The 26220-nt window shown below is 40.6% G+C and overlaps 2 protein-coding genes across 2 annotated transcripts in view; one reads left to right on the forward strand and one right to left on the reverse strand.

Annotated features, from left to right (window-relative positions):
• The window catches only part of wg (Wnt family member 1 wingless), a 60068-nt gene extending 58980 nt beyond the window's left edge, over positions 1 to 1088 (reverse strand). Inside the window, exon 1 of the mRNA XM_087357870.1 lies at positions 553 to 1088. Coding sequence (XP_087213996.1) covers positions 553 to 668 — 116 coding nt within the window. The 5' untranslated portion in view covers positions 669 to 1088. The remainder of the gene's footprint in view (positions 1 to 552) is intronic.
• The window catches only part of Wnt4 (Wnt oncogene analog 4), a 186398-nt gene that overhangs the window by 104804 nt on the left and 55374 nt on the right, over positions 1 to 26220 (forward strand). The gene's annotated exons all lie outside the window — the stretch shown is intronic.

Below are 26220 nucleotides of genomic sequence, written 5' to 3' on the forward strand. Positions count from 1 at the left end.
AATTCTTGAATGGCTAAAATGTTACTGTAAGAATCACGTTGAACGATGATATTACCTCACATTAGTTTTTGGTATGTCTGAATAAAAAAAATGATATTACGCCTAAATTCGTAATAGGACGTTTCGATAGTTTAAGCATACGTAGGCCTGGATTCCTTACCTTTAACCAAAATATTTTGATCCAAATATGCAAGTTCATTGGACCTGCTGTAATGCTTATCTGTCTTGATGAGAATAATCATCACTTGGTAAACTAATTACTGCAAAGTTGCAAGACTGAATATAACTTAAGAATTAAGCTTCAGAGTGTTAACAGGTGTCAGTAATTTCTATTGGAGAAATGCGTCTTTAAAAAAAAACAACCAAATTCTGATAAATTAAAAATTAAAAAGTGTAATTCTATCGTTTGTCTTATAAAATAAATCACAGATTTGAATAGTAAACGTGAAAGACCAGTGGCGGAAATCAGTGAACCTTAAACAATGAATTCAAATCAGAGGTTGAACAAAGGAGAGTCGAGATCCGCCACTGGACAAAGAGTTATGAACCTACCACCACTTGCTGCCCCGTCCACGTCCTGCCTTGTTCTTGCTAGTCACCTCTTCGGCGAGGGTGACGAGAGACATCACAAGGGTCACGAGCACAAGAGGTGCACTGGACCACTTCATTGTCAGTCTCGGGTCATCCGTCACATGGAGACGGCAGGCACCACACAGACAAACGGTTCCACTCGAGTAACACGACTTCGCCCGCTCCTCAGCGACCGACGACAGGCATCGCAGAAAAAATATTTAACAGCCGAGGACATGCACTCCGGAGGTCCTGCAGGGCGAGGGGCCGAGGGGTGGCGGGGGGGTAGAAAGATACTAAATAAATTTCCTCCCCCACGAAATCAGCCGAATCTACCCGAAAACTACCGATACGTAATTTTATATTGGTACTAGGAATTATATTTGGCTTAACCCCCTGATTCTTCGTGAACACGTACTTCGGTTCTGTCGATGAGACGAAGAGCCCCCCTGAAACCAAATCCACGAGACAGCGACGTTATCCTCCGACATTCCCACTACTGGTTTGCCTCTCGGTCCGGTTGAGGATGTGTCCGATGTGGCTCCAGAGGAGGGGGGGCGAAGGACGAGCCGGGGGGAGAGAGGCTGCGAGACAGAGACAGAGAGACACAAGTGGGATTCCTCTGAGATAGGGGGAGTTGTCACGGAGGACGAGCCCACCAACGGGAGGATCCCCGCTTGGTCACCTGACCAGGCGGACGGCCCCACCAAGGTGTGCGCATTTTCGAGGGGGCTGCGCGCGCAGGCTCGAACAGTCGCAAAACACGTGGACCCTTCCAGGTGAGAACCGGAGCGACAGGACAGAACCTGCGCCCCCGACCCGACTCGCCTCGTCCGACAGTACGCGCCTTCGTACCCCGGACAAGAACTCGGCGTTCGCATCAACGCACCTGCGTATAAGCTCGTTTAACCCCCCAGAATGATTAATTAACGAGTATTAAATTGGAAATTATGTGAAATGAAGCCGTCGTGGCCTAATGCGTCATTCTGTCGTGTCGTTGTTCTGGCGACTGAGGAAAACCACGAAAAACTGAGTCATGCTAACCGTTCCCAAGGCGAAACACTTCCAGAATGCTTAACCACGTGACCTCTTCGTGTGTTAGGAAAGATATCTGAATCTTTAGGTCCCGAAGGAGACTTTTTCCAGGTACCTGAGTGAGTCTGCGTTACTCTTGGCATGGGACACAGAAATTTGTTTAATCCGACCTGATTTATCAGGGTATAAATTCTTTTAACACGATAATGGATCGACGATACGTAGTGTAAGCTACTTAAAAAACATCGTTAAATAAACTACATAAATGAAAAACGAAAATGGACGTCTAACATCATAAAAGAACTGACATTACTCGTTAATTTTTGTAGTTAATATTTCCGATTTAATGACTCAATATTGTTCTTAGGTGAATCTGCAATTACTCTAACAAAATTCATTCTCTTTGCACTTAATAATACAACGGTTATTAATCAAGATACATGAAAATGATCGTGTAAGCCTCGTATCTTAGATGAAATAAACAGTGCACACAAAATTTTTAGTCTGGCAACTTCAACGAATGAAACAACCAGATAATGCTACAGAAGATTGTAGTATAATATTAAAATGAATGTTAGGATAACAGAGTGACACTTTGCGTAAATCTGATTCCATTCAATGACGTAGATTGCATTTACAAGCTTCTGTGATTATCCACCCAGAGACACACAGTGGTGAAATAGCAGGGAATCAGAATCTCAGCTAAAAATGGCAGTCTTCTGCGTCGTAGCGGCTTGTAGTCTGGTGGACTCTTCGTCCGTCGCCTCGAGGACCTGGAGTCATATCTGATAAAATTCCTCACGCTAGACAATCGGTGGTAATTAATCGTTATGTATTTAGTTAGCAGTAATGTCGAAACAATATCCTCTTTCGACGTGCGCAAAATCGCGTGGGTAGCTTGATTCATGAACCTCCATTGACATTCTGGTCACGTCTGAGACAAAAACATATTAGTCAGAACTAGGCGTAGATTAAGTTGTTACAGACTGCTCTCAGACAGGTAGATCTGTTATGGACACCCATGCACGCCAGTTGGAACCTCCATTTATTCATGGATATTAAGTAATAGGCTGCAGTTCTCAAGACTTTCCTTCCCTCATATGTTACACACGCTATGTGCTCCTGGCTATGACCATAATGTAGTTAATTTATCAAAGAAAATGTAGCCAATTCGTGTATATGCTAAGACGCAAACTTGAGTTAGACGGACAATTTAACAAGGCAATGTCTGAATAATCGATGTTAAACAGCTCATCAATAGAGAGTAGTACAAGGTTGTTATCGGTAGTTCCACGAACACAGCGCCGACATATGAACCATTAACGTGTTATTTTATGTAACTCATTAATAAATTGTAATTCACATCGAGTTCGTATGGCTCATAACTCTTAGACAGACTACATTTAAGACTCTTAATAGACCCTACACAATAGACTAGTGGTATTTAACCTGGGGGTACGCGAAGACATCTTAGGGGGTACGTGAAATTTAAAAAAATATATTTTATGATAAACACTGAATAATCAGTAATGTAATTTATTTAATTTTTTTTTAGATGTAGATTATATACTACGTATAACTTGAATTATACACCAACAACTTTGGGGGTACAAAGTTGAAGAGAAATTATATCTGGGGGTACGCGAACAAAAAAGCTTGAATACTACTGCAATAGACTACACATTTCTATAATGCATCTGACCTCAACTTTTGGTTTTATCTCATCAAGTTCATTCTTCCGTTTAGACGTACATCAGATCTGAGATAGGCATTTTACAACTTTTTGAGCCTACTTAATTACAGGATGAGGCGTTTATTACGCTGTACAAACATTCTTCTCTTCTACATTCACTCCAATATGTTAACAAAACAATTATGAGTAACTACGCAAAGTAAGCTAAAATAATGAGTCGCAAAGATTAAGTAGGCTTATATTAGACATCATGAAATTCTTTACGTTAACCTAAAATAAAATACTTTAGTGTGTGTGTCTGTCTGTACGAGTGGGATGTTTTCTGGACTTTTCACTTGTTCAAAATATAAATTCGGCTCCGACTAAATCTCACGTTAGAAAACCCGAGAGTGGGTCTTTTAAGTTACTCAGTTAATGTATTGTGGCTTACATGTAGGTAAATCAAATGTTCATTTGTAAAGCTACCACCCTGTCCTTCGTCGCGAGGAAAGGTTTAATGAAAACTTTGATTACAGGTCTACTTCGAATCAGATTCCAGTTGCCCAGAAATTACTATGAGCTTTGCTAAGACTTATGTAGATCCACGCTGAATTCAATTAGAGCTACAAAAGTCAAGTAATAACGGTTCTAATCAGAATTTATAAAACCATCTTCCCTACCGCAAATATTTTATCAAGACCGTGGATTCGTCAGTCTTCGGTGAGCAAAAATTTATTTTGCATTTATAGGGTTGCAAATCGTTTGAACCTCACATTAAACATAATACTTCTTCTCTTTTTGGTTGTAATCATGTAGCCTTGTAAGTGTATGTCAATGTTTCGGAGTAAAAAATCGCTTCCGTCTTCAGAATCTGCTCAAAGTTAGCGTTGACTCGTGAACTTTGTGGTTGAGATTTTAGATTCCCACAAGAATCAAGATGGTTTTCTTCTGGGTCATTGAACCTTGTAGCCTAATAGGAGTGATAATTAGGGCAGCAACTATCTCTGAAACGTCGGTAAATTTCTACCAGGCTACAAGGCGAAATAATGCAAAGGACAGCCATCTTGAATCTTTTGTTTCCTTAAAATATGGGGAAAATTCTTGATCAATTGAACTGCTGTGAGCTTTCGAATAAGTCTGATCGTAGAGTAGACTTTCAGCTCCGTCCATTGTTTTTTTTTTTTGTCGATTAATATTCATTCGCGCTGACGAGGAACCGATGTTCGGGGCGCAGACAGATGACACGCAAATATATCCGACAGCTAATTGCACGAAAACCTTTTGGCATAGCTGAAATTCCTGTTTGGAAAAGGCCACAGATACACCTGCCATTGGATGCTCCTTGGACAGGCTGTGTCTGCTGGCCACACCCCCTTCTCATCTCGCACCTCGGAATTAGCTGACGTCAGCATGTGAACAATGTCACAGGTGTGTCTTCTTAATCGCGGTGAGTGAACACCTCCTAATGGCTGACCCCGAGAATCAGCTGACTTTCGTTACAATTATAATTGCTGTGCTTAATATTAAAATCACAGAAATAATAATAATAATAACCAATTAACAAACCAGATATTATAATCCGAAACAAAAATTGAACTTGTCTCTTAATTGATATAGAAATACCGACTGACAGGAATGTGATTAAGAAGGTAGCGTAGAAGATCTTGAAATACACGGACCTTCTCATTGAAATACAGCGAATGTGGAAAATGAAAGAAAAAGTAATCCCAATAATTATAGGAGCGACTGGAACTGTCTCCAGGTCCCTCAGAAAATATTTGGCCAACATTCCGGGCGAACATGACATCAGGGAACTTAGACAAAAATACCATTTTGGGATCTTCATACATCATTCGAAAGACGCTGTCGTAAAATATATAGATCATCTCTAACAATAAAATTATATAATACATTTAGTACGTGTTAAAAACAAAATGTATTTCGAAAATAGCTGCTGCACTGTGTACCTAAGGGACAAGGTTTGTCTGTATTTCAATGAGAAAGTCCTTGTATTTCAAGGTATTCTCTTATTTTCGTAGGAACGTTGAACTACGTAGCAGATCAGCTGGCAAAGCTTTTAAAACAATACATCACCCACTACAGGGCAGAGCTGTAGTAAAAGTCTCCGATTATAATCGGAGACTTGTGTACAAAGTTCAGCTCCTAAGGTGTCAGGAGGCCAATGCCAATTAAAAGACCCGGTCTTTTTTTTAGGTGAAATGCTAATTGCTAATAAGGAGTTCTCGTCATGACGTCCTTCACTTTACAGTGGCCGGGTCACGAGATGAAGATCAAGGCTCACCTGGTTGTATAATTACAGGGGGACTGCTGCTCCGTGTGAGCTGAAGTGCCATAGAGTCTAACTAAGTAGATGGCTTACCGAACCCGAAGGTTCATCACCGAATTAACCAAAGCCCTGTCCTGGGCCAACAAAGTCTCCTTCAACTCCTATCTCCCGCCTGAGATTATCCTCCCATCTACGTCTAGGTCTCCCCAGCGGTCTCTTCCCCTCAGGCTTCCCAAATAGTGGACCCAACCAACCAGATGGCTTAGCGAACACGAAGGTTCATCACCGAATTAACCAAAGCCCTCCACCGGACCCTGTCCTGGGCCAACAAAATCCAGTCTCCTTCAACTCCTATCTCCCATAGATCCCGCCTGAGATTATCCTCCCATCTACGTCTAGGTCTCCCCAGGGGTCTCTTCCTCTCAGGCTTCCCAAATAGTGGACCCAACCAACCAGATGGCTTACCGAACCCGAAGGTTCATCACCGAATTAACCAAAGCCCTCCACCGGACCCTGTCCTGGGCCAACAAAATCCAGTCTCCTTCAACTCCTATCTCCCATAGATCCCGCCTGAGATTATCCTCCCATCTACGTCTAGGTCTCCCCAGGGGTCTCTTCCTCTCAGGCTTCCCAAATAGTGGACCCAACCAACCAGATGGCTTACCGAACCCGAAGGTTCATCACCGAATTAACCAAAGCCCTCCACCGGACCCTGTCCTGGGCCAACAAAATCCAGTCTCCTTCAACTCCTATCTCCCATAGATCCCGCCTGAGATTATCCTCCCATCTACGTCTAGGTCTCCCCAGGGGTCTCTTCCTCTCAGGCTTCCCAAATAGTGGACCCAACCAACCAGATGGCTTACCGAACCCGAAGGTTCATCACCGAATTAACCAAAGCCCTCCACCGGACCCTGTCCTGGGCCAACAAAATCCAGTCTCCTTCAACTCCTATCTCCCATAGATCCCGCCTGAGATTATCCTCCCATCTACGTCTAGGTCTCCCCAGGGGTCTCTTCCTCTCAGGCTTCCCAAATAGTGGACCCAACCAACCAGATGGCTTAGCGAACACGAAGGTTCATCACCGAATTAACCAAAGCCCTCCACCGGACCCTGTCCTGGGCCAACAAAATCCAGTCTCCTTCAACTCCTATCTCCCATAGATCCCGCCTGAGATTATCCTCCCATCTACGTCTAGGTCTCCCCAGGGGTCTCTTCCTCTCAGGCTTCCCAAATAGTGGACCCAACCAACCAGATGGCTTACCGAACCCGAAGGTTCATCACCGAATTAACCAAAGCCCTCCACCGGACCCTGTCCTGGGCCAACAAAATCCAGTCTCCTTCAACTCCTATCTCCCATAGATCCCGCCTGAGATTATCCTCCCATCTACGTCTAGGTCTCCCCAGGGGTCTCTTCCTCTCAGGCTTCCCAAATAGTGGACCCAACCAACCAGATGGCTTAGCGAACACGAAGGTTCATCACCGAATTAACCAAAGCCCTCCACCGGACCCTGTCCTGGGCCAACAAAATCCAGTCTCCTTCAACTCCTATCTCCCATAGATCCCGCCTGAGATTATCCTCCCATCTACGTCTAGGTCTCCCCAGGGGTCTCTTCCTCTCAGGCTTCCCAAATAGTGGACCCAACCAACCAGATGGCTTAGCGAACACGAAGGTTCATCACCGAATTAACCAAAGCCCTCCACCGGACCCTGTCCTGGGCCAACAAAATCCAGTCTCCTTCGACTCCTATCTCCCATAGATCCCGCCTGAGATTATCATCCCATCTACGTCTAGGTCTCCCCAGAGGTCTCTTCCCCTCAGGCTTCCCAACCAATACCCGGTGCACACCTTTTGTCCCATCCATGCGCGCTACATGCCCTGCCCATCTCATCTTCTCGACTTAATCACCCTGACAATACTGGGGGAGGAGTACAGATTTTTAAGTTCGTCATTATGCAGTTTTCTCCACGCCCCATCGTCTTCTCTCCTAGGCCCAAATATCCTCCTCAACACCCGATTCTCATACACCTGCAATCTGTGTTCCTCCCTCTGAGTGAGAGACCATGTTTCGCACCCATACAAAACAACAGGCAGAATCCATAGGGACCATCAGTTTTAATAACGTAAAATTGTTCTTTCGGACTGTGTCCATCAACCAAATCTGCGCATTACGGAACTAGGTTTCCTTTGATGGACTCTGCTCCCAGATCTACGAGCAGAAACTAGGCTATAAACACCTGCGTTTCACGTTTCTCAGCTTAGCCTGCAAACGTCTATACCTGCATACGAAGCAACTGCATGGAGCAGTGTTCTTCCTTTAGAAGCTGATAGTTGGTCCGCTGAGTCAGGAAACCTCACACCTCGTCTTATTGAAGTCAGAGTTTGCCATTGGACCCTAGCCTGAGCCAGATTAATCCTATCCCTATTCTCACACGCCATATTTGTGAGATTACTTTTTTATTATCAAATAATCCCCTACGTGACGTGATTTTCCTCTCAAATATTAATCGGGGTTTATTTACCATTAGACGAAGGTGAACATTCGACACTCAGTGCCATGACCAAGAATAGACGGAGGTTTCATCCAGGCCCTCTGCGTGCCTTCATGGCGTGGTTTTATGCTCACAAGAACAAATTTAGGCTTATATTTTTTTTTTATGATGTAAACAGATTCTTTATCCATATGTTTGTTGGGAATTACTTTGGGACTGTAAGTAAATATTTAACCGGGATAAACGTGTGTCTGTCTGGAAGGAGACGGGATGACGCACGATTAGTCACCTCGCGTACAAACAGTGGCGCGTCACTCAAAGAATACGAGAATTAATCACGCCGACTGCCAATGTCACTTGGCAACAATTTTTCGTCTATTTAGGTAACTCGAACTCACATTAATTTTTCAAGTCCTAACTCCACTATAAGGTGTAAGGTACCCACGTGATGCGAAAGACATGTAATTCGCCTGAAGTAATTCACTTTTTTGTTAATAAAAACGCTTGTCTCTAGAACTACGTAATCCCTACTTTGTAACTAACAAATCCATATTCCGTTGGTTTTATTAATTCTGCCAGTGAAGTTATTAAATTTCTATAGACTTCGTTCTTTCCTAATTATTAACGCTGTGTTAATCATATTAGTAGGTCTATCGTGTGCAAATGTGACACACAACGGTACAGATTTTAATATTTTCTTTCCGGCTAGCAATTCATATTTTATTGAAATTTGGGCGCGTTCACAATTTAAATTTGTAAATGTTCGTCTGTTATCTACGCCTTGTCTATCTGCCTGTCCGCATGTAACAATTCTTTAATGGCTGAATGGATTTACGTAACATTTTAAGTTCTGGATTTTTCTTCTCTAATTTGTCCACTCATCCCACATTTGTTTAAAATAAGACAAAGTGACGAGCAATTTCCTTAAAGATCAACATGAAATTTTATTCATGGAAGTAGCTGAGTGGGGAATCCTCTGAAGATATTGCTTGCCACAATTAGGTTAGGTTAGCTTAGGTTAGGTTAGGTTAGGTTAGGTTAGGTTAGGTTAGGTTAGGATAGGATAGGTTAGGTTAGGTTAGGTAAGGTTAGGTTGGGTTGGGTTGGGTTAGGTTAGGTTAGGTTAGGTTAGGTAAGATTAGGTTGGGTTAGGTTAGGTTAGGTTAGGTTAGGTTACGTTACGTTACGTTAGGTTAGGTTTCCTTTGAAATCTTCACGTGGAAATCTCAAAGCCAACTACGCACCTGGATGGGGAATCCTCCGTTACGTCATCACGCAAATGAAAACCTAACTTACGCAGAGGTCAAGGCCTCAAATAGCTCTGACGTCACTCTCCATTTATAAAGTACAATTTAGAATCCTGGCGAACGCGCTAGAATGTCTTAGCTAAGCTTGCATAACCTAACTTGTTCTCTTTAACATCACAGAGTGTAATACGAAGAAATTTTTGAATGATAAATTTGAAAGAGTCCACAGGGTTTCAGTTGCTATCCCAAAATTTTTGATGGCGTTGAGGAAAACCACGGAAACTTTAATCAGGATGCCCGCTGTTCTGGACAGCGTCGATGCCTCCGGCCACAAAGCAGGAATTCTGTTCACTCAGTCGCGGTAAAACAATTTTGTAGCTCAGGTGTGTGGCCTGTGTCTAAGCCGGACCTGCACGAGGTTTGTGCAACTGATTTTGCGAGCACAAGACGAGAGGCAGATGGGAGGCGATCCCGGGAACAGGCCGCCAGCACCATTAGAGCGAGAAGTCAAAGACGCCACGTGCCAATAGCGAGAAATGTATCTTCTGCAGTGGATGGCTGAGGGACGATCGGCAAGTGTTCTTCTGACAGCGACGTGGACATGTTCGGATGTCTGAAACAGCGAAGAGGCTGTGCTCAGTGGCGGCTCCAGTATTTTTGCTTCGAATAAGGCTTTCAATTCATGCTTTAATCTAAATATTAAAGATTTTTAGGCAAAAATTAAATTAACCAAAATTTTTTCGAAATTTAAGCAGAGAAAAGGAGCGAAGTTTATTATTTATTAGAAACGTTTGTTACGATAAAACTGTCATCTCGTCTGCTTTCTAAGACGATTCTTGTCTTAACGTACAATGCTGTAGGCCTATATAAAGTAATAATCTTTCCTTTTTATGTCCATGAAACAGTGGTGTCTTACTTTAAGGTGCTTTAAAGTTATTAGAAATGTATTCGAAGCTAAGAAGGATGAAAAAGACCTAAGTATGTACTTTGATCTGGCTTAGTAAGCCCTTCATAACGTATAACTTCTTTAATTTTGCAGGTGTGGTAGCATTGTTTGAGCAATGAAGTCAGGTAGTTTAAGATAGCTTAAAAATATATTTTATTCTCTATGAGATTATTGCCTTCCACTTTCGTAGTAATTGTTACTTGGAGCTCGTAGACAACAAACGTTTTGAAAAGCAACCAGTTGCAAGACCAAGAAAGAGACAGAGGACACCATTAAGATTGATCTTTAATAGGACTATTTAAGTTGTTGGGTTCGAGGTTATTAGTGACTGAGAACCATATTTTATTACTGGTTATGGTTTTAATGTGTTGAACCCTAGAATTATGAACTGTTATAGATATAACAAGTAGCTACTTAACTAGTGGATTAACTATTTAATTAGGTTTTAAGGTTCTCAAGGCGATGAGTAGCAAGATGGCTGTCTTTTGGGTTGTAACACCGTTAGGTTAGGTTAGGTTATGTTGGATTTGTATAGGTTGGGTTAGGTTAGTAACGGTTAGGTTAGGTTAGGTTAGGTTAGGTTAGGTTAGGTTAGGTTAGGTTAGGTTAGGTTAGGTTAGGTTAGGTTAGGTTAGGTTAGGTTAGGTTAGGTTAGGTTGGGTTAGGTTAGTAACGGTTAGGTTAGGTTAGGTTAGGTTAGGTTAGGTTAGGTTAGGTTAGGTTAGGTTAGGTTAGGTTAGGTTAGGTTAGGTTAGGTTAGGTTAGGTTAGGTTAGGTTAGGTTAGGTTAGGTTAGGTTGGGTTAGGTTAGTAACGGTTAGGTTAGGTTAGGTTAGGTTAGGTTAGGTTAGGTTAGGTTAGGTTAGGTTAGGTTAGGTTAGGTTAGGTTAGGTTAGGTTAGGTTAGGTTAGGTTAGGTTAGGTTAGGTTAGGTTAGGTTAGGTTAGGTTAGGTTAGGTTAGGTTAGGTTAGGTTAGGTTAGGTTAGGTTAGGTTAGGTTAGGTTAGGTTAGGTTAGGTTGGGTTAGGTTAGTAACGGTTAGGTTAGGTTAGGTTAGGTTAGGTTAGGTTAGGTTAGGTTAGGTTAGGTTAGGTTAGGTTAGGTTAGGTTAGGTTAGGTTAGGTTAGGTTAGGTTAGGCTAGAGGTAACTCCTTCAGGTGCTCAGTAAACTACTCCAAGTTTGTAGATGTTGGTCTTCTGAGTTATAACGCCGGAAGAACATACTGCCTTCATCTTCAGACCTGAACCTTAAAGATTGAGGTAGTTTGTTCTTCCTAAACGTTGGACTGAACACTGAAGATGGAGGAGGCCCTATGTTCCTCCCTTTCAGATCAAAAGGCATTACAACCCAGAAGATTATTATTCATCAACATCCTCGTACCTCATCTTTCGTCAAAGGTCACGTGTTTCATCAGAACTGTGACGTTACATCCTGTAGTTACATGTTTTAACACCAGGCGCGTGTAATAAGTATTGAGTATACAACGAAAGTTTGTGTCCTTGGAGGGGATAGGCGATGAACCGCATCTGACTCATTCCAATTCCGACGGCAGGAGCAGCTGTTCGGCGTGGTTTTCCTCGTTCCTGGACAGGATCTTAGCAGAACACAAAGTACTCGTCACTTCCGTATCAAACCTTAAACTTCCATTGCTTGAGCTCGAAGAACCTAATGTCAGGAAATGATAAGGTGTGACAAACTATCCTGATTATGAGTCACACTTCCTTTCCCAATGTAAGAATTTCCCTGACGTAGGTAAATTTCTTGAAATTTGCTAGTGCGCATGTGCGCGCGAATGAATGGACTAAACTGTAGAAACCAAGTCATCTGTTCAATTGATAATGGCTGACGGAGCGTAGTGGACGTCTTTTGGCGCGCGGGTAGCATATCGCAGGCGAAGATTTCACTGAGCTTTTCCTCTTTGTAAAATGCTCCGCTAAAACATATAACATATTATTATTAGGCATACGATTATTATTAATTAATATCATTATCAAATTTTTCTCATTAATAAAAAGTTAAGAAAGATCTAATGGCCATTTAAATAATGCTGGGTTAACAATTTGACACTAACTATTCTATTATGTTTGTCTTTAATTTGATCTAATCCTTAATCATTTATTGTAAATTGATTTATTATAACGTTGAATTATTATTTATGTTTCTATAATAATCGTAATAGGCTAACTAATGCTCTGACCAGACTACTTGAGAAGCTAGTAGTCGCTCGTCTGGTCCAGAAATGTCCCGCATCCGACTGTACAGATATTTATGTCTAATGATTTCGCGATATTTCGCCAATGGTCTTAGGTCACACAAATCCAGTATTCACTGTATCCCATATTTATTTAAGACAAACGTCAATGCAATCCCAGTTCTTATAACTCCTGCTTTCACGTCAGGATTTCCGACCTATAATTTGTATTATTTCTAATCTCTCCCACATGTGCTGTATTCCCTGCCCATCCCATCCTCCTTGCTAAGGTCGCCTCTCGTTCTGCAACTTTCACCAGTCTGCTGTTACTTATTTCGTTGTAGATTTAAATATGGTCCCATAATACCCGTGATCAAACTCACATCCAGACGAAACGACTGGAAATATTACTGAATATTTTAATCTTCGAGTTACACGGCATCAGACGGGATGACAAACATTTTGAACAAGACTGCAGTTTGCAATTCCCAAATAAATCCTTCTAATAGCACATTCATTCGTCATTCGAAGAGAATTTGTACCTTGTACGGAGTTCATGTAGCTTTTTTTTATTATTTTAAAGGTTTTAAACGAATATTTAAAATTTCTGAGCGTGCTTCCACGTAATATCATTTTTTATAGGAATGAAACCCGTATTAATATTTCTGATACCAATAGACGTTACATATCATGTCCATGTACTTTTTCATAAAATCACATAAATTGAATCCGTAGAGGGATGATGTATAATTTATTTAAAAATGTATTCATCGGAATTTGACGAAAATTTGCCATTAGCGAATAAATATTAAAAGTTGTTTCCTGTGTAGCTCGTCGGTCTAACGTAACCCATGACGAATGCGGTATATCGAAATTATAAATTCCATTCGAAATGATTAATCGTACAAGAAACAGCAAACCCGTTGTATAAATTTCGCCGTGAATGATATCTAAATGATTAACGCGACTAGTACAGTGACCCAGTGAATACCAGAATAAGGATTCTACTCTTCCGTGTGAAGTGGGAGCCGCCCCTGAACGTATCCAACGAGAAGGCTTCTCAAGAAGGGGGCAAAAGCACTCTCGACAACAATTTCCGGCCGAGTACCCCACGAGAACCTCTGCGACTTGCAATCCGGGAAACTCCTGACGTGTGGCTATTTCGGTTGTCCTTAATGCACTTTTAAAAATAAAGTTGTACCACCTCATTGCGATAACTCAGCAGTGGCGTCAGCACGTGCTGATAACACGCTTCCAGAAGAATCACTGAGCATTCCTCTCTGCAATTTGCCAGGACACACTCTTTGGCATTTGTGGGGGAGGGCGGAGGATTTTTTAAAACCATCAAACGAATTAAGTACCGATAACAGAATTTTAAAGCAAATGAAATACAAACGACTTGTAAATAATTACAAACAGGATAATCTACAGAATTAAATGAGCGGGACATGTAGAACGCTTCGGTAAATAAGAAATTCGTGTTAGAACTTGGTCGAGAAATCTGTAGTTAAAATTAAACAATTAGGAAAACGCAGTATTTTTAGTTATTTTCGAAATCTAGCTGAACAAAAGTCAGAAACATAAGTTACGCTAAATTTTGTTTACTGGGGTTAATACTGACTTTCAAAATGCATGTTTAATAAAACAATTCTCATAACAGTTACTAACAACAAACCAACAACACGGAAAAAACAATTTTAAAAAAGGGGGCAGAGGCTGTAATTGGCAATTCTTTGCCAACCGGAGAGACCACGCGACGTACGAAGTTCATAATGGCGATGAACAGATTAGCTGATTCCTTTAAAAAGTCGTAACGAATCACAAAGACGCTTTAGGTCATCCATGACTCCAGGCCTTGCGGCCTGACTTCTGTTCGCTTTCGTCAAAACAAAAGACACTCACTCTCTTGGTGATTTTGTATATTTAACAGAAATTTTTGTAGGGAAACCCTGAAGCCATGTGTTTGTGTCACTAACACAATTGTTTTATAAATTTGACTAGCAACAAAATACTCTTTAAACAGTAAATGATACTTATTCTGACGGTTCAATCCAGTAAACATAGTCATACCCTGTTTCACTAAGATCCACCTGAATATTATTCTATCTATGTCTAGGTCTCCCAAGTCAGTCTTTTCCCTGACGATTTCTGATAAAATTGTTATTTATAAATAGAATTAAATATTTTTACTGCCGTGAGTATAAAGAAGGCTGTCTTCTGCCTTGTGGCGCCGTGTAGTTTACCAACGTTTCAGATGCTTTTGCTGCCTCCATCATCAGGGAGAACTTTTATCAGATACACGTCGCTACAACCCAGAAGACAGACATCTTCAGACTGCTATTTTTATGTCGAATTACCCTCACCCTCTCCTTGCATCTGGTGATTAAAGATTCATCCTTTTTAGCATACGAGCTTCGTAGCTTCAATCTCTCCTTCCCCGATTTATGGAAAATATTACGAAAGGAAGAAATGAGACAGATTCCTTACGGTTCTTTGCATCACTTAAAACAAAGGTTTGGCATTTACGTCAGACACTTCGAAAGCTGCGTAAAGACAGATTTCGGTGGTTTTAAGACGAAAGACAGGATTAATAGTTCGGATGCAGGGGGGGGGGGGGGCGTCTAGACTGCCTCGACCTGCTAACAAATGGCCAACAGTTGGCCAAGTGTCATCCGGCGACTTCCCAGTCTTGCTAAAGATCATGTTCACACCCACGCGAGTCGAAAATACGCGACACTTAGCTCTTTACAATTAGGACTTCAAGAATAATAATGCGCTGTTTCGTGGACGTCGTCTAAATGTTGAGTGACCCACTAACATCCCTAAGATTAGGATAGTCCCTCAGGTTCGTAGTTTAGTGTCAGAGGTCACCGGTTCCAAAGCTCAGACGTCAGTTTCCTTCATGAATGACGCAGAATATCACAAAATCACTGATCCCGTACGTGAATTTCATTCCTATAATTTGATTTTCCTTCAAGCACACGCCAAATTAATGGAGGTGGTGATATATACAATTTTGAACACACGGGTCTACATTAAAATGCCTTCAATAATTCAACGCAAATTTTGCATGAGTAAAATTATTTATTAATATTTAAATGAGGTCTGAATTCTAAAGTTTCACATTACCTGTTAGTAAAGCGTAATATTAGTTTATAACAATTTTCTGTTCATTATATCACCACGTTCTTCGTCATTTTAGTGACGTTTCAGAGGACATTCTTGCCACCATCATCAGGCCGATCACTCAACCCAGCCAACTTCTGTTGTATTCCTCAGAGAATTTTCAAAATTTTATGACAGGATTACAGGAGGATTTGTATTGCCTTCTGTCTTCAGATGTAAGGTAGATAGGAGAGGCTTTATCAAGGGCGTCCTTTTGTTAAGCTCCGTGGAATAACGGGTATGCATATTCTTTCTTTGACTCTAGAATTTCCCTTCCTTTCTTCCTCTCTCTTTCTCTCGTTGCCCGCAATGGACGTTTCAGGAGTGAAATGTGCTTTTTCCGCCAAACCATCTGCGAACGCGAGCCCTGAGGCGCCACTCAACTTCATCCCTGTGAAATGGACTCTGTTCTAAGTGCATATGCACTTAAGGTGTAAACAAAAATGGAACGGGAGAATTCTGATTTATTTCAATTTCCGCCGTGCGCCTGATTTTGTAGCCACTCGTCGTCTGCCTCTCGATAGTTTCTGCTGCTATTAGCCCTCTGAGGGTGTGAGATCAGTAAAAACAGCTGAGCAGTAGCCATTGAAAGAAGACGACAAATGTCAGCGAAGGAGATGAAACTGACGCTTCATCATCCGTCATCTTAAATACTTCAAGTGTCGTCACCCCCACGAAGCAAGACAACTTTTGCTAATTGATCTTCTGGCATCTTCTCTTACTCCGGTGACTGTCAAACCCGGGCTAAGTGTGTTCTAGCTTCATCAAATGACACTTCATCAACTGTATAGGACATATATTTTTCATTGGCAAGATGGCTGTAGGTGACGCATTTGAAGAAATTTATTATTTACGTCGTAAATCGCGAAGAAGGCAAATACTCACGGGCGAAGATTGTCTGTTTATTTATTCTTGCTTAATGACGCCATCAGTATCTCTAATTATGCAGGGGAGCACGCGATGTAGTGACTCACACTCCGTCATGTTCTCTCAAGAGGTGTGGGTTCCATTCTCGGTCCTTTGACAAGCCGTCCGGACTGACCCCACGCGGTTTTCCTCACAGAAATTCTGTAAAGCGACGACAGCTGCTTATGAACACAGTCATTTTGAGAAGCTAATAGTCGCTCAGCTCGTCAATGAAAACCCTACCTTTTGTGGAACCCAGAATTCCATTACCGTGTTTAATAGGACCGACCCCCGGCCTGAATCGTGAGCCATATTTATTCAGTCAAGATTAATCTTAATGTGACCCTCGTATCTGCGCTTACGAAAGGCAGACATAATCTCCTCTCGTCTTGTGGTTCTTATCTGAGACCGTACGCAGTGTTCATTGCATGTAACTGTCAGTGTCCGTCATCTGCTGCGTAGCTAATGACAAGAACCAAACACGTGCGAGATGTGACAAGCTTTCGTTCTTAAAAGCTGAATTTAATTCCAGTCAATCATCCAGTCTTTAAGAATTAAACAGATGTTTTAAAGGCTTTATTAAAGACGTCCTTTTGTTCGAAAATACATATTCCAAGAGTTTGATTATTACCAAGAGATAATTTTTTAAATATGGCTGTTTTATGGAATGTTGTGTAGTTTGGTAGACGTTTAGTGGCGTCTCAGATGTACTTGCTGCCTCCATAATCAGGGTTTACTGGGCTTGGTTCGATTCTAGGCAGGACAGGATTTTTCTTGATATCGTAACGGCCAGATTTAAAGCTTCCGGGGCTTGAAGCTAAGTACCTAATTCTATCTATTGTCTGCACTGCGAATGCGTGGAGTAATACCACGCCTCCCCCCATACGCCTGCACGGCATGATGCTTAGTTATGTGCCAGGGAAAACCACGAAATTGAACTTTCTTCAGATCAGCAAAGAAGCATCTTGCAAAATCTCGCTCTAGGTCGCAGCCGAGTCCAGACTTGTCGGCACATTCTCCTCACCTACAGAGACCACCTGGCTCTCCTATCCCAGAACCCTCCCCTCAGCACCCGTGGCGGAGGCTGGGAGTGAAAATGTAGGTGGGCGCATAACCTACCCATGTCACCTCCAGAGCTACCCGCTGTTAATGGGGTGTTAAGACGGCCCCATGTCTTTCGGCCGACAAAGGGAACCACTTCATTGCATTTCTCAAAGTACCTGCAAGGCAAGAGACAACGTAGTGGGAGGGGCTACAAGCACTTTCATTCATTGACTTGTCAGCAGGCCAGTTATTAGAATATCATCTTGTGTGGGAACCGTCTCTTCCCAGGAAACTTGCCCGTGATGAACTCTGGGTCCATATCACGAGCTTCTCTGAGTGGCTGGCTTGCTTACAAGCGGATCACACAAGAGAGATGTTTAATTGAACCAATAGAAGCTAAAGTGAACTCTTCAGAAGTTGCGATGCTAGGTTGTAAGATTCTAGAACATTTCACTGGCCTTGGCGTAACCGTCTTCATGTTACTATGGACATTTCCGCTTCGATGCTGTTTCATGAACGAAAATATCTTTGGTGCTTGGTAAAAAGTTTTCGACTCACACGTCCTCTTGATTAAAGTCCATACACAGTTCAGAAATTTTCTCTGTAACCCCTTAGACTCAAAGCCTTTGTCGGATTTAATCAATGAAATTTACAATTAAATTATGAAATAAAGCATATACTTTTATAACTTCAATTGGGCACTAGAATGATTAATATTCTGTAACTGTATGGTCCTCAAATTATTTTTGTTTGAGGTCCCCAAACCTGTAGCAATGAATTAAAATGTGATTTAACAATTTAAAAGAACAATGAAATCTTAAACGATATTTAAAGCACTTTCTACATTAAGTTGTATGTTATTTATATATTTCAATGTAGCTTTCATCTTATCTATTTATATTAATTTTAATTAAACCATTAGCCCCCATCTCCTGAAAAATTCATGTCTCCTAGGGATTTAGGTTGCTTTTTGGGAAGTCCTGGTTTAGATTATAACAGTACAGGTCTGATTCTGTCTATGACAGCACTACCATTTATTAAGCTATAATATCGCAAATATAATTAACCATTTGAATATTAGTGCGAATATTTGTTACGATGTACTTGATAGAAAATATGTGAGGTTAAGTTTAATGTTTAATGTTTGCAGATCTACGTTTAAATCTATTCGACGGAGAATTTCCCAGTTACCAAGTGGAAATGTTATAAAGGCTTCGTTAGCCTTTGTTAACTTGTCGGTAAAGGATGAATTTGTCTAACGAGGATCAGGGCGTTTGATTAAGACAGATGAAGAGACACATCGCATAATGTCTGTGATTTTAAATAAAGACATTTTTTACCAAAATTCTTGCGTGATGATGCCCCCCGCCTAAAACTGCGTCCCCTCACAAATACGAAAGGAAAATTCCAGACCGTTAAAGCGAAACTTTTGATTGGTCGGTATACTACTGTTTACCTCGTATGGGAACTGTCTTGTCCATGCTATAAACACAATGCAGTGCTGGAAAGATGTGAAGGGTAATTGGAGGACCCCAAAATGGGCAACTATTGTGTGCCGTGAGGTGCAGCCCACCCACATCTGAGATCACCTTCCTTTCGACCTGCAATTTGTAAGTTCTGCGAGATAACTGACTGTCGGCAGCTTTGTCGCAAGGTCGGTTCACAGTGACACGTATGCTAAGCAGAATTCTCCGTCTGACTTTGCCCCCTGTTCAGCTGTGAATGCCAGTGGATCAGAGTGTTACGGGGTCTCCGCCAACCGACGCCTGCTACATTGGCGAATAAAGAACAAATATGATGTATGGATTTTTAAATTTTACTGTCGGTAAATTACTTTTGATTTTTCGCAAAATTCTATTTGTGGGTATCTAACAGTGTCTTTAATTTTGTGAAAACGAATCACGTGAGACACGAGGTCTTTGAAGATCTCGCCAGCGTCGGCTGTCACCTGAAAACACCTCAACATTTAAATAAGAATTAGGTGCCTCCATCATCGCGATTAAACTCTTGAGTTATTCTAATAAATATTGATTCGAAATGTTAATGATTTTGTCGTATATCCCTCAAGAGTTTTGGCCTTCGATTCATAATGGAGCAGTTTCGGGAGTGGTTTTTCAGTCATTATTTTCCAAATGCTTTAGCTATTTATTTTTATAACTGTTCATTGAATTAGAATTTGTTATTCCCAGTTTTTTTATCAAATGTCTTCATCAAGTTTAAGGCTGAGTTCCGTTTCCTGTTTTGAAGTTATCATTTTCTGATGTATAAAGTGAATTTTTCGCGGCGACTGAAGTTTCTCTGCTCTCATCCTCAGGGTTGCTGCTCGCCGATGGGAACTGGCGCTACAAACAACCAGATTTGTTACGCAGCAGCCCTGAGGATGAGAGCATAGATGGATCTCGAAACACAATTTCTCGCCTATTCCAGGATATTCTCACCTAAATTAGTTTATATTTTTTACAGGCTATTTAGCACTGACTAAATCTGATATCGTTTCTAAGTTCGACATTTTTAAGCAGATTTTTAAATGACTGTCTAGAAATTCTTTTCAACTTAGGTGACTAAAATGTAATTATCATCAAAGCGACGTTATATTTTCGGGAAAAATATGGTATACATTTAGGCCTATACAAACTTTTTCAAGATACACACAACAACAAAAAACACAAACACGCAGAGTTCTTGTCTGGCCTCATCTGGCTGGGGACGGGGACCGGTGGCGGGCTTTTTTGAATACGATAATGAACCATCGGGTTCCATATAAGGCGAGAAATTTATTGACTAAGTGTATCACAGGGTTCTAAAGAAACTCCACTCTTTTCGAAGCTGGTTTATTATGCGACATTGTATTTATTTATTTACGAAGGAGATTCAGAACGCAAGGGAAATACCGAAATATCTTCGCTGAGTGATTGGTAACACTGCTGAGGACTGGTTATGCTGTAGCTCGAGGTAAGACTGTGACATATTGCGGGTGGTATAGTGCAACGGCGTATATCGTTTGTGCCGAGAGAACTTAGAGTAAAGATTGCCGCACCATCAGAGGTTCGAACCAAGGACAAGCGACAGTGCGATTCTTGTGTCTGAAGGAACATTTTCTCCCATACTTAATTAGGCACAGTTAAGGTGTAAAATATGTTGCCAAGACATTTTTTAAACTACTCTAGACTAGGTATTCTGACTGATGCCACAATGAGTGTCATCTTCCTCCAAAACCTTTTTGGTCAATGAATTATATTTTACGATCAGTTGTTTCCCGGTCTGTCGAATTTCTTGAACGATTTCCGTATGTAGTACCCACATGGGATCTTGCCAAATGCGTGAGCTCAGGGGCAAATTAAGGGTCTCATTTGGGGGGAGCAGGGAACACTGTTTTATGGAGCCAATTGATGAGTGGCAAAGCTGTATTGCAAATTATGAGATATCTTCAGCAACTGAAGGCGAAAACATTAATGTAATGGAATATTTCTAGGACAGCCTCCCTTAAAATCCTCTTCTAATCGCCATTTATTAAAATTGTTATTCTTTTTGTGACTCCATGTAAAATCTGAAAATAAAATAATGCATTTGTGTAGCCAAAACCTCAAAAGTTATTTATGATACTGATGCTTTGTGTGGGTGTAAAACCTGGTCTTTCGTGTTAAGGAAATAACAGCTTCAGTCTCTTCAGTGACACCTTACTTATTTTAACACAGTGCCAATGGTTCGAATCCCTTTAATTCTTTAAATTTCAGGACTAGATGAGCGACCATACCACTACTAATCGAGTTGTTATCTGAATTACTTTTGTCTACATATTTTTATGGTCCCAAGTTTTAAAACTGTATAAAAACGGTCTACAGACGAATGTGACTGTAGTCTGGTCGATGTTTTAAGAAGCTTGGTTTAAATGTGCAAAAGCATTACTTGAATGGCGTACCTCTCGAAGACGTATTGCGGTCTGTTTTCGTGTTGTGAACCAGCCTCGTGTGAGTCTGAAACTAGCTGCACCTCCAGAGGCCAACCAATGAATGTTTTGCGTTATAACACATTGTTCTCTAATGGTTATTCCTAATAACACTGGGGACAAAATAATCATAGCTTTCGGGTCTAAGAGCAAACCATAGGAATAGAACTGTAGCATGTTTTAAACATTTGTTACTTATTGGGCGATTATTTTCGTTTTAAAGCGTAAAAATGGTATTTCCAGAAAATTGCACCCTTAGATACATAAGAAATACCTGAAAATGAAATTTAATGAACACCTATAACCATAAGAACACAGCCAATAACACGAAATTTAATTTCAGTGTTGGTTTCTGTTTGCTGTTGTCAGTAACAACACGTTCATTCCGCTCTGCATTTATTAATCATATTTAATTGGTTACGATTGTTTCAAATGCCCTGGGACATAGAGTTTGGTAATTTAAATTTTGATATTCTCAACAACCATTGATGTTTTGTTCATTTGTTGTTTATTTAACAACGCTGTCAGTAGCCTGGACTCTACATATTGTATCGAATTGCAGGGTTATTAATTTATAATGAATTGGAAGGATATGAAAGGGGGTGATCACTGCCCAGTTCAAGGTTACATTCCGATATTTTCGTAAAGGTCTCGAACAGAAACGACGGCGAGAGACCTCTAGCCAAGATAGGTCGTCTCCCAGCCTAGGTGTTTCCTCACTACCTCGCACTACAAAGCAGGAGTGCTAACCAGTTAAGTGGATCTTAACGCGTAGGAAAAATGCTTACATGCAAACATTGTCTTAACGATGCACCGTTAAGTCTTCAGTTGATTGAAGTAAAATCTTAGTAACGTGAGGCGCTGTGTTCAGTTTTCTTTAGAAGCGTCTAAGCGGTCTTGAACACATTCTGTATAATTTTCTGAACGAAAATATAAACATTATTTTATCTCTCTCAAAGAGGAATTTATGTTCATATTGTATCTAGGTTCTTGACAAATGTGATTTAAAATTTTGTAATTAAAATAGCTTCCTTAAATTAAGAGAATTAGCCCCGAGAATTTAATTATATCATGTAAGACTTGAGGTTCTCACAGCGATGAGTATGAAGATTTCTGTCTTCTGTGTCGTCTGGTCGATGTTAACCAACGTTTCAGAGGTCATACTGCCTCCGTCATCAGGACGATGAGTATGAAGATTTCTGTCTTCTGGGTTGTTGCGCTGTGTAGTCTGGTCGATGTTAACCAACGTTTCAGAGGTCATACTGCCTCCGTCATCAGGACGATGAGTATGAAGATTTCTGTCTTCTGGGTTGTTGCGCTGTGTAGTCTGGTCGATGTTAACCAACGTTTCAGAGGTCATACTGCCTCCATCATCAGGGCGATGAGTATGAAGATTTCTGTCTTCTGTGTCGTCTGGTCGATGTTAACCAACGTTTCAGAGGTCATACTGCCTCCGTCATCAGGACGATGAGTATGAAGATTTCTGTCTTCTGGGTTGTTGCGCTGTGTAGTCTGGTCGATGTTAACCAACGTTTCAGAGGTCATACTGCCTCCATCATCAGGGCGATGAGTATGAAGATTTCTGTCTTCTGGGTTGTTGCGCTGTGTAGTCTGGTCGATGTTAACCAACGTTTCAGAGGTCATACTGCCTCCATCATCAGGGCGATGAGTATGAAGATTTCTGTCTTCTGTGTCGTCTGGTCGATGTTAACCAACGTTTCAGAGGTCATACTGCCTCCATCATCAGGGCGATGAGTATGAAGATTTCTGTCTTCTGTGTCGTCTGGTCGATGTTAACCAACGTTTCAGAGGTCATACTGCCTCCGTCATCAGGGCGATGAATTCTGAAACATTGGTTAACATCTACCAGACTACACAGCGCAACAACCCAGAAGACAGAAATCATCTAATTATATCATATTTCTGTATATCTTATAATGTAGACGTTGTGATAAGTTTTTGTGCTGGATAAATATTGTGAGGCAACTGACAGTTAAGCATCAAACATTTCTACTTGTTCCCAAATGACTTGTTGCTATCGACAATTAATGAAAACATTTTCGGCTTCAAGCAAAAGTCATTGAACGTGTCTTGTTTCAAAGTAGTTTAACGATAGTCTACTCGAACTTGTCAAGTAATTTTCAATAGGATATGTAATCAATAAAACAAATTTAATAAAATTTATTAACCTTGTACTTATCTGTCATTTCCTATTAAAATCACTTAAAATCATTCAAATAGTTACTAATTTCTCGAGACGTTTAAGCTTATATCCCCAGCTCAAACACAGTTTATGAGAAAGATTTCGGTTAGAACTTCAAAAATAAGTAGGAGGCAACAACAATTCATTTGCCTTTAACAGGATAAAGAAAGTCGTCTGTGAAGTAGCTGTCAGATGATGTTTTTTTGTGAGTCTCTTGGCAAGTTCTTCGGTTCAGTTGAAGAGATTCGTCATAGAGCGAGCAGAGGCGCGATCCGTCCTACCTGAACAGCCCTCACCTGCTGGGTCTACACTTTGCCGTGCCACCCAAGTGAGGTTATCAACAATACTACGTGAACCAGGTGCCCAGAAATCTTTAAAGTTATTTATTACATATTCCAAAGTTCTTCACACTCACGTGTGAGACCATGACTTCTTAGCGGTTTCAGTAAGTGTCTGACCCTACCTGAAGAAGTTGTTTAGAAGGAATGTAACTTTGACCAACATAACAACTGAACACTGTTCCTAACCATCGTAAATACTCTCAATTATTTCTTAACACAAATAAACATCTCGCATTTAAATGTAAACGTTTTGAACCAGCGTATGCGTATGAGGTCTCACAGTTTAAAATTTAAACTTAAATTATACACAAAAATAATTATCGATGTCGTATCCGCTCATGGTTACATAATTTAATGTATAAGTTACACACCTAACCTCATGGCGCGGGACCATCTTTGATTATTTTTCAATCGTAATCGTGGTAATCGTACGTCCCAAATGTTTTAAAAATTAATGCACGTCCGCGTATGTCATTTAGGTTAGGTTGGTTTCGTATGATTCTCAGTATAAACAGGGACTATTTCTTCAAAATTCCTTAACAATAATGTTTAATAATTCGTTTTGTTCAGCAAAGAAACCACACTTCAACATTTATCTTTACAGTGTTCAATATATTAAGGCTGTTTAAAGAAATGATCGCTGTTTACACTGAGAATCGTAAAATAAAGGAACCCGAAGTGTTCAGTATCGTCTCACAAAAGCTACAGGTTCTCTAGGTCCCTCTATATCACCTATTCTCTTTGGATTTATATATCAAAATTTTGTATCGGATTTTCTTTTCTCCGTTACTACACACCCCGTGTGTCTTATCCTCGTTGATAAAAACACTCTTTAACAATATTACGTGAAAGAGTGATAAGCCACTCGTAACATAATTTTCTTCATCCTCTTTAAGTCGTAATTCTAGGGTTTACATACACTCAGAACTAGACCTCAGACCTCCACAATGATTTTCCGATAGGAAGAAAGACCAAGTTTGACACCCAAACAAAACAAAGGGTAAATCACGACGTTTATGTAGTACATTGTAAGATGAAAAATTCTTGACTGAACGACAGCATTCATTTTCCGAATTGAATGTATACTCTTAATTTCATCACGGATCTCATTTCTAAATTATTATCAAAATTATAATTGTATAAATAATTCCCGTAATTTATTTGGGTGCTGGTATTTTTAATTTGATTTCTCTGAGTATCAGAAATCTGAACTTGAAGTAGACTTCATTCCAGCTACGAAATATGGTGGTCAAAATGAGCAACTAGTATCCTTTGTGGGGGGGGGGGGGGGGGGAAATTCCTTTTAAAACTTCAGTTACTAGTCTTTCATCCCAGTGTTTCAAGGTAAATATGTATTTCGTAATGTCAGGGTAAATCTAGGGCAACCTTCAAAGTGCGGAGATAAATATCTAGCGTTACATTCCGGGGGTGTCACTCCACGAAGGTACCCACTGAATAAGACACTTGTCGAGCCTTATAAACATTTTGAATGTGGTTCTGTCGAGAATCGAACTCGGTTCGTCCAGCCCGTCGTCACCAGTTTCACAGTCTGAGTCATTTTCTGTCACGAGGCCTAAGTGAACGAGATGTTCGATCAGATCTTGTGCTTTTTAAGATACGGAATGGCGCAGATAATCAGTCGCCACCGGCTCCACTGAAAACACAAGATGATGGTAGCTCAGTTAGTTAAAAAAAACTCACATTTTATAGGACTCGAATTTGGTATCATATCTACAGCAGATCGCCTTTGACCCACGTTCTTACTCAGGCACCATCCTCAAAACATAATTGTTACATCATGTCTATATTTTCGAGTTTTTCAGTCTAAATTCTGCAAGCATTTCTCATGTCCCTTATTTGTTCACGTCACCCCCTCCCCACAGATTTTATTATTCTAATAGCCACACGTCCTCACCATTCTGAGTTCTTTACGTAATGTAAGATGAAACTTTTCACACCCATACAAAACATCAGGCGAAATTATAGTTGTCTTTGCTGGTATTTTTTAAATATTTATATATTTACGTAGGAGTCGGAAACACATTTATTCATTTTAAAACTCAAATCAACATTTCATTACTTTTAATATTTTAATATTTTCCGTCAAATCACAATTTTTAATAAGATGATAAGATATAAAATATTTAAAATATCATTTCACGTTCCGCATCGAATGAT

Source organism: Zootermopsis nevadensis, unplaced genomic scaffold, assembly GCF_977971745.1.
Source record: "Zootermopsis nevadensis isolate Lab colony 2312 unplaced genomic scaffold, Znev_1.0 Znev_ptg000002l, whole genome shotgun sequence".
Taxonomy (NCBI): domain Eukaryota; kingdom Metazoa; phylum Arthropoda; class Insecta; order Blattodea; family Termopsidae; genus Zootermopsis; species Zootermopsis nevadensis.